This window comes from Alligator sinensis, unplaced genomic scaffold, assembly GCF_000455745.1.
Source record: "Alligator sinensis unplaced genomic scaffold, ASM45574v1 scaffold986_1, whole genome shotgun sequence".
Taxonomy (NCBI): Eukaryota; Metazoa; Chordata; order Crocodylia; family Alligatoridae; genus Alligator; species Alligator sinensis.
The window spans coordinates 84,985-94,745 of NW_005843398.1; the positions used below are offsets into that span (position 1 = coordinate 84,985).

The following is a 9,761-nucleotide window of genomic DNA, read 5'->3' on the forward strand; positions in this document are numbered from 1 at the left end:
AAAACTTTCTGTCAACTCAAATTCCCACATTTCAGACATGCATTAGCTACCATGAAGACTAGCACCCATCTGTCTGTCCACGTTGCAAAATGAAAAAAAAAAATGAGGTTGTGAGATAAGACACACTAATCCAATCTCTCTGTCTGGCTTTTCACATGCAGTGCACTGTTTTGATCCACCACATATTAGTGATTCATTTTAAGAACTCGCAAATCACCCATCAACAATGAGGAGATTCATTCAACCCCCATCCAGCCCTGCGCCCCGCCCCAGCTTCACTCTCCCAGCTTGGGGTATGACCCCCCGCTCCCCTCACATTCACTTCCAACCCTGCACCACCACCCTGCCTCACCCTGTTTGGGTCCAACCCAGCCCCATTCTCCTCCTTCCCCACCTCCCACCCATTTAGGTCTGACCCTTCCCCACTTTCCTCACCCTGGTTGGGTCCAAACTTCTTCCCCCCATCCTCCCTGGATCAGGCCAGTCCCTGCCCACTTGCTCCCCCATTTTGTGTCCGCAACAGCCCTCCCCCTGTCCAACCCCATCCCCCCTTCCCCCACCATTCAGATCTGAACAGAGGGGCTTCTGTTTTTTCCCCAGCTGACCCCACCATTTCTAAAGGACTCATGTCAATTTATTATTTTTTTCTTGCCTCTGTGGAGGTGGGGTGGAGGGAGCCACCACACCAGGAAATACAGGAGAAGGTAGCACAGCAAAGAGACTCCCATTTTAACTCAGCTGGCCCTGCCCCTAGCCGCCCAGCCAATCAGCACATGTGCAGTAGGGCAAAAGCTTTATGGATAGATAGACAGACAGACAGACAGACTGAGCCTTTTATTATATAATAATAATAAAGTCAAAGGGTTAGAAGGCACCTCCAGGGTCATGTGGTCTAACCCCCTGTACAAATGCAGGAATGACACTGCTAAAACATCCCTGATGAGTGCCTATCCAGCCTCTTTCTGAAAATCTCCAATGACGGAGACTCCACAACTTCCCCAGGACGTCTATTCCACTTCCTCACTATTCTAAAAACAAGGGTGTTTTTTTTTTCCCCAAAATCTAATCTACATCTACTTTGCTATAATCTGAAGCTTGATATCCTTCCCTATGCAGCAAGGGTGAATAGCTGTTCACACTCTTCATCATGGCAGCTTTTCAGATATTTGAAGACTGTTATGATCTGCCCCTTAATTGCCTTTTCTGCAAGCTAATATGCCTAATTCTCTTAACCTCTCCCTGCATGACTTGCCTTCCAGCCCTTTATGATTCTTGTCACCCATCTCTGAACTTCTCTAACTTCTCCATGGTCCTTCCTAAATCATGGAGCCCAGAACTTCTCAAAATACTTCAGACGAAGCCTATCCAGCACCATGTAGACTGGCCACCGCCACCTCCCATGTTTTAATCTAATACCTCTGTTGTGGCAGCCCCAAGCTGCATTCAGTTTTCTGCAGCTACATCAAGTTGCTGCCTCATGTTGAGTCTGTAGTCCACCAGACACCCCAGATCCTTTTGAACACTGCTGTCACCCCGGCATTTATAATCCACCCTGTATTTTGGCTTTTGATTATTCTTTCCTAGGTGCAGCACCTTGCATTTATTTCTTTACAACTCGCCCTCTTGTTTTAGCCCAGCTTTCCAATGTATCTATATCTATGCTTATCCTACAAAGCACTTGCAGTTCATCCCAGTTTCACCTCAGCAGGATATTTACCTATGTATTCTGTCATTCAAATAATTATATCAATTAGTAAAATCAGTTCTACAACTCTTCATTATTTTGGGACTTGGATTAGATCAGGGGTTCTCAATCCCTGGGCTCCGGCTGACAGTCTGCAGCATGGTCAGCTGCCAGACCGGACGTAGCCGCAGACTGGCAAACCATGGCCCCCCCCAGAGGTCCCTTCCAAACGTAATTTCTAGGATTTTGTTTCATTCTATGACCTTGCAACTGGTGAGATTTATTTTAGGTGGGACAAAGAAACATTGATGCATGAAATACTACTTTTCCACTTCAACAATGTTAATGCAAAATGATCTGCATAAAGAATCATTGTCCTTACAGTGCTACAACATTTAGCCTACCACCTTCATTTTTATTAGCAGGTTTCATGTGATAGTATGAAAACAATGCAGCACAAATATATATATATATAAGTGAAGGCATGAAAGAATGATGGACCTATTATTTATGGAGTAGTTTCCTCAAAACCTTTGGAGCAGTTTCCTCAGCGCAGCTTAGATCTCCTTGTTCCTCATGCTGTAGATGACCGGATTCATCAATGGAGGCACCACACAATACAGTACAGCTGCCAGGAGATCCAGAAGGGACGGGGAGTCAGAGATGGGCTTTGTGTGGGCAATGCCAGAAGTGGAAAGAAACAGGGAGACCACAGTAAGGTGAGGAATGCAGGTGGAGAAGGCTTTCTGCCGGCCCTGCTCAGAGGGGATTCTCCACACCGCGATGAAGATCTGAACATACGGCACAACGATGAAAACAAAACAGCCTAAAGCTAAACACACACTGAAGGCAAGAGCTATGAGCTCTCTGTGGTATGTGTCAGAGCAGGAGAGCTTGAGTAGCTGGGGCACTTCACAGAAGAACTGGTTGATGATATTTGAGTGGCAGAAGGGGAGACTAAAGGTATTCCTAGTGTGCAGCGCAGAGTTGATGGCACCAGCAGCCCATGCACAGGCAACCATCTGGACACAAGCACTCCTCTTCATTATTATCTCATAATGCAGTGGTTTGCAGATGGCAACATATCGGTCATATGCCATGATAGTAAGGAAGGCAACATTAGCTGAACCAAAGAGGAATAAGAGAGTGACCTGAGAGACACATCCAGCATAGGAAATTGTCCTGGTGTTTAAGAGAGAATTGGCCATGGACTGAGGAACAATGGCAGAGATGGATCCAAGGTCAAGGATGGACAAATTAACCAAAAAGTAGTACATGGGGCTGTGGAGGTGGTGGTCCATTGTTACAACAGTGATAACAAGGAGGTTCCCCACCAGAGCTGCCAGGTATGCTGTGAGAAAGATGACAAAGTGTAAGATCTGCAGCTCCCGAGTGTCAGAGAAGCCCAGGAGGAGGAACTCGGTTACAGTGGTCCAGTTGGGCATCTTACTTACCAGGGCACTGTGCAAGTCCTGGGTATAATAGAACAAGGGCCGTGGTAAGGAGGAGAGTAACAAATTCAGTGGCTTTCATATCCTATCAATAATGTCCCCAGATTTCATGCCAAGAATGTAAATATTCCTTTTTTTCCCACATGGAAAATTTGATTTTAATAAATTATTTTCCCCTGGCAAGACCCTACATAAAATACATTATTTTTTATATTCTATTTAGAAATTGAAGAAAAGATTAGCCTAGGCACAGCTCAGGATTTTTTTCTTTGCTTTAAGTCTGAAAGTCTATTGTTTTCAATAAATCTCAACTGGAAAATGTGTGCTGGAAACACATATATTTGAGATAAACATATTATATAAAAAAGATGAATTCCTTAGAGGTCCCAATCCCACCTCTCCCCTCTTCCCACCGCACTCCCAGTAAGTTATATAGCATTATCTGAATTAATAGCAAAAACATTGAAAAATTCTTCATTCATTATTGTAGGTTTGAATCTATTATACATACAGTGCAGTATGATTTGTGTTGCCAGGTTTTCCAAATGTTATATTCTTAAATCTCCTCTGCATCATACTAAGACAGGGCACTTCACTGATGCAGAAAATTGACTGAAATTGTTTTTGTGGAAATGTCCTGATCTTGTGTCATATTCAGGCTTCCCCTGCCGAGATCCTTTGCTCCTGTCCAGTTGATCTCTCAGATCTCCTCTGCACCAACCACTACTTTAGATCCCCAAAAGAACAGATAGCTCAGAGGTCTTTCTCTGCTCCCTGTGTCACTGAACGACTGCAGTAAATCCAGCCAGGTTTCTGTGTGTGCAGCTGACCTCAACCCCGTCTTGTAGAAAAGGAGTGAAGCAAGATGGCAATTTTTCAGTAGTTTTCTTCCAAAGGCTCATGGGACTCATTCGCTGGAGTCCTGCACAGCTCAGAAAGAAAGCCCAGATGTAAACAGTCTGAGCTGTACAGATGTTAGCAGAACAGTAGAGCTGTGCTCTGGTTTAATCTCCTTCACAACACAAGTCATGGGATCTCTGAGAAGGCCTGGAGCTTCTCTATCTGGCTCTGTTGTCCCAGTTAGCCAGTCTGGGCACCTTAGCATGCAGGGAGGCACCAATCTGCAATTGGGTTAGTTCCTATGTAGTTTTGCATGAGCAAATAACCTGAAAATAAAAGTCAGGTTGTAAGGTGCAAAAAAAAATAATTCTAAATATAATTTATATATTCCATAACTCAGACAAACAAGCTCTGTTGCAAGACATCACATTGACAAAATATTAGCTCAGCAATCATTAGTAGGGTCCTGGCTCTGTATCTACTGTCATGAATATGACAGCCCTTTAGACCACTTTCCCCTGAGTCGTATGCACACTAGGTCCCAGCTCCCCCTCCTTTCTTACACCACCAGCTTCCCTTGAACCCAGAGGTGACAAACAAAGGTGGACCCTATCTGCCAGATTAACCCCACAGGGGTGGTCTAGTGGAGGCACTGCATGCAACATGATTAGTGGACTGGCAAAATCTGATACTTGCACCATGTGTACAGCTCTTGCCCTGCACACCAAACAGAACACAACCCGGCCCCAGCACTGTGCACAGCATAAGAGGTGAGGGGCAGCCTGCAGCACATGTTACCCACAGCAGGTCACTGGAGGTGTGTACTGCTTGTGGCATTGGTGATACATAGCGGGTGTACGTGGGTGCATGTGCACTCCCTGAGACTGGTGGTGCACCCCTGGAAAAAGCAGCACTGGCACGTGTGGACAGTTGCCACTTCCCGGTGCGCCCCCCCTGGTCCCACATGCTGCCAACACTGCCGATGGAATCTGTGGACAGTCGCTGATAGCTGTTGGCCACTGCCAACACAGCTGGTGGTGTCTGCAGGTGGTTGCTGACTGCCCGTTGGCGCTCACCACTCCCTCCCACCCCTCCCTCCACTGCCGACATTACCATGCCTACCTGGAGGAGAACCCCATCTGCTGCTGTTGCTGGGCCCTGCCAGCTTCCAGGGGCATGCATCATTCATGGCATGTGACATTTGCAGCAGGCTAGGTGTGTCTATATGAGATGCTAGGTCACTGTAGCGATGAGCTATGGTGATGTTGTTGATTGCTGTGGCAACATAGCATTGGCTGGCACTAACCATGATGCCACCGCTACTGTGCAGTACCAATGAGCTACTGAGCATTACCTCATTGCTACTGTGTAGTAGGGTATGAAGTGACCTGTGCACATTCGGGACTGCGCAGTCCTGGCAGGTAGATTCATAGATTATAGAGTCAAAAGGGCCCCAATGGATCATTGTGTCTGACCCCCTGCCCCTTGCAGGAAAGAGAACCGAGGTCAGATGACCCCAGCCAAGTGATTGTCAAGCTTCCTCTTGAAGACCTCCAAGTTATGTCATAGGACCACCTCTTGTGGAAGTCCATTCCAGATTCTGGCTACCCTTAGTGTAAAAAAAGTCTTCCTAATGTGTAACCTAAATCTACTCTCCACTAGTTTGCACCCATTATTCCTAGTTACTCCCTGAGGCGCTCTGGTAGACAGCGCATCCCAAATTCCCTGCTGTTCTCCCCTGAAAAATGTATAGCTGGCTACAAGGTCACCCCTCAGCTGTCTTTTGTATAGGCTGAAAAGATCCAGATCTCTCAACCTCTCCTTGTAGGGTCTTTCATGGAGACCACTAATCACGAGTGGCCTCCTCTGAACCCTCTCCAGATTCTCCGTGTCCCTCTTGAAGTATGGCGCCCAAAACTGGAAACAGTACTCTAACTGTGGCCTGACCAATGCCGCATAGAGGGGGAACATCACCTCCCTCGATCTGTTTGTCATGCATCTGCTAATACACGACAAGTTGTGATTGGCTTTGTTGATGGCCTTGTTGCACTGCCGGCTCATGTTAATCTTGGAGTCAGCTATGACTCCAAGATCTCTCTCAGCCTCTGAGCTGCTGAGGAGGACATTCCCCAAGCTGTAGGTGTTCTGGGGAGTTCTTCTTCCTAGGTGGAGTACCTTACATGTATCTTTGTTGAATTGCATCCTATTTCATTCTGCCCATTGATCCAACCTGTCCAGGTCCGCCTATAACTGCTCCCTGCCCTCTGATGTATTCACTTTGCCCCATAATTTGGTATCATCCGTGAACTTGGAGACAGTGCTCAGCACACCCACATCCAAATCACTGATGAAGATATTAAATAACACTGGCCCAAGGACCGGATCCTGTGGGACCCCACTGCCCGCCCCCTTCCAGGCTGAGAATGACCCGTCAACCACCACTCTCTGGGTGCAGTCCCTAAACAGTTGGCCACCCACCTGACTGTGTAAATGTCCACTCCACAGCCCGTTAGTTTCCCTATGAGAATAGGATGTGAAATTGTGTCGAAGGTCTTCCTAAAATCCAGGTAGATAACATCAACCTGGTATAAAAGGCTATAAGGTTTGTCAGGCAGGATCTACTTGACACTAACCCATGCTGGTTTCCTTTCAGCATCGTTTCCCCTGCTGGGCCTTCACAAATACGCTCTTTGATGATTTTTTTAGTATTTTCCCAGGGATAGAGGTAAGACTGACTGGCCTAAAATTACCCGGCTCCTCCCTTCTCCCCTTCTTAAAAATGAGCACCATGTTGGCCTTTTTCCAGTCCTCAGGGACCTGGCCAGAGCACCCTCAGAGATCAAACAGCCATGCCAGCAGCTCAGCTATGACACTGGCCAATTCCTTCAGCACCCGTGGATGGAGGTCATCTGGGCCGGCTGACTTGTACCCATCCAGCCCTTCCAAGTGCTCTTTAACTAAGTCAATGCTAACCTTTGGTGGTCTGATCTTGGTGTCCCTTTGCCTTGATGGCGTGTGTTCCCCTTAGTGCTTACCTGGTTAGGTCCGGTGCCTTGTTTGTGGCTTTCCAACCCTGGGTTCTCATCAACCACCAGTTCCCCATCCCCCACTGAACCTACTTTAAAGCTCTTTGGAGGAGATCAGCCAACCTGTGGGAGAACAGATGTTTACCTCTAGGAGAGAGATGAAAATTGTCCTATCCTAGGAAGCCTTCTCCCTGGAAGTGCTGGTCGTGGTTGCAGAATCTGCATCCCTCCTGAAGACACAATCTCTGGAGCTGCCAGTTGACTTCCCTGATGTAGGCATCCTGGCGCTTTCGGCTGCTGCCAACTGGAAGGATGGAGGATTATAGCACCTGTGCCCCTGACTTCCTTAGCCCAAACCCCAGTACATGGAAGTCCTTCATGATGTGGTCAGGACTCCCCCCAGCCACATCATTAGTGCCCACGTGGACAAGGACCATAGGGTAGTAATCAGAGGGCTTGATGAGTTTAGGAACCCTTGCAGTGATGTCACTAATCTTAGCTCCAGGCATGCAGGAGACCTCTCTCATCATGAGATCTGGTCAGCAGATCAGCCCTTCCATGCCCCTCAGGATTGAGTCACCCACCACAATAACTCGGCATTTCTTCTGCCTGGCCAGTGGTCCCCCAGTCTGCCTGGCGGTGGTTGCAGAGATCACCTCCTCTGTATCCTCCTCTACTGGAGAACGTTCCTCTGCTGCCTCCTCTATTGGAGAATGTTCCTCTTCTGTCTGCTCTGCCTAGGCTGCCTGGGCCCTGTACCTGTTCCCCAGATGCACTGGGAAAGCAGACACCTGGTCCTGTCGCCCGGGTCCAGAGGGGACAGTCGTCCACTGTCATGTTTCATAAGCAGAATGCACACTACATTATGAAAACTTAATTTCATGATTTAATCATAGAACTAAAGAAACAAAGTAGTAAATCAAACACATGAAGTAAAAAGGGATATCGTGTTCTTGGAGAGTATCTGCCTTTGGAGCAGTTTTCTCAGAGCATATTTGATCTCTTTTTTCCTCATGCTATAGATGAATGGATTTACCATTGGAGGAAGCACAGAATACAGAACAGCTGTCAGAAGATCTAGAGAGGATGGGAAGGGGGAGGTGGGTTTCATGTAGACGAAGGGGCCAGTGACAGAAGATCTAGAGAGGATGGGAAGGTGGAGGTGGGTTTCATGTAGACGAAGGTGCAAGTGAAGATCAACAGGGAGACCATGATAATGTGAGGAATGCAGGTGGAGAAGGCTTTCTGCCGGCCCTGCTCAGAGGGGGTTCTCCACACTGTGGTGAAGATCTGAACATACGACACAATGATGAAAACAAAACATCCTAAACCTAGAAACACATTGAAGGCAAGAACTGCCAGCTCTCTGCAGTGTGTGTCAGAGCAGGAGAGCTTGAGTAGTTGGGGTATTTCACAGAAGAACTGGTTGATGATATTTGAGTGGCAGAAGGGTATGGTAAAAGTGTTCCAAGTGTGCAGTGCAGAGTTAATGACCCCAGCAGCCCAAGCACAGGCAGCCATCTGGACGCAAGCTCTCCTCTTCATTACTACCTCATAATGCAGTGGCTTGCAGATGGCAATGTACCGGTCATATGCCATAACTGTGAGAAGGGATACATTTGCTCCCATGAAGGTGATGAGACAAAATACTTGGACAACACATCCAGACTAGGTAATAGACTTGGTATTTAATACAGAATTAGACATGGATTTGGGCACGGTCACTGAGATGGAACCACGGTGCAGGAGAGAGACATTAATCAAGAAAAAGAACATGAGGGAATGAAGCTTGTGGTTGAGAGTTACAACGGTGATAACAAGGAGATTTCCTATCAGAGCTGTCAGGTATGCTTTCAGAAATGTGACGAAGTGTAACATCTGCAGCTCCTGGATGTCAGAGAACTCCAGGAGGAGGAACTTGGTCACGGTGGTTTGGTTGGATATTTCCCTCTTCTATGCGTTGTGCAAGGCCTGTGAAGGAAAGACGAGAGTACTGGTCAGGATCAAAGTAAGAAGTATAACAGGAGTGCATCTCATGTCAGAAACAACTCATGAACAAACTGTCAACAGGGTCTATGTTAAAGGGCTGTAAATTTTTTAGTAGAAAGTAATATTGTTCAGATTTGTTTTTTATTTTTTAATTTTTTTGCATTTTTAAAAAGGTGCGCAAAAGTCCTTACCTGTGGGCATATGTATAGAAACACAAACCAATGAAAAGAGAATAAATATTACAGCCAAAAACAAGTTTTATAATGATTTGATTGGGACTGCAATAATACAGAGGGTTTGCCTTTTAATTGCTTCATGCCCTCATTCTCCTCTTCCCCCTCCCTCCATTTCAAATCTCAGTGTAAAACTATCTCCCTTCATCAAGTTGGCCGACCAGAAGGGCATAGTCAAACCAAAAGGCCCAGTATGGAGGGCAGAATAGTGTTCAGATGCCTTAAGACAGTAGCCTATGAACCATCGTAGAAAACCCACATGGTAGTTTTTGCTGGATGCATTTTATATTCAATTTTTAATAGCAACAACAGGAAAAACAAGATTCACAGCGGGAAAAAACAAAGCCACAGCAAGAGCATGCTCACTGAACACAGCACTTATGATGGCAATAAAATGCTGGTCAATAAAGTGCTAGCACATCCTCCTTTCCTCTTCACTGGTATCTGCAACATAAACATGGGCAGCATCCCAAGAGTCACTGTCGCAGAGCACTTAGGTGCCCTGCTCCTAAAGAGGAGAAACTGCTAGAGAAAGAGC

At 46.6% G+C, this 9,761-nt stretch overlaps 1 protein-coding gene across 1 annotated transcript; it reads right to left on the reverse strand.

Annotated features, from left to right (window-relative positions):
- Positions 1 to 2,241: 2,241 nt before the first annotated feature.
- On the reverse strand, positions 2,242 to 3,129 carry LOC106723242 (olfactory receptor 14A16-like). The gene has a single exon (XM_014527265.1). The coding sequence runs from the start codon at positions 3,127 to 3,129 to the stop codon at positions 2,242 to 2,244; it is 888 nt and encodes a 295-aa protein (XP_014382751.1).
- Between the last annotated feature and the right edge of the window lie 6,632 nt (positions 3,130 to 9,761).

Bases quoted from the DNA above. Each gene is read 5' to 3' on its own strand.
- LOC106723242 (XM_014527265.1), bottom strand. From the start codon at position 3,129: ATGCCCAACTGGACCACTGTAACCGAGTTCCTCCTCCTGGGCTTCTCT.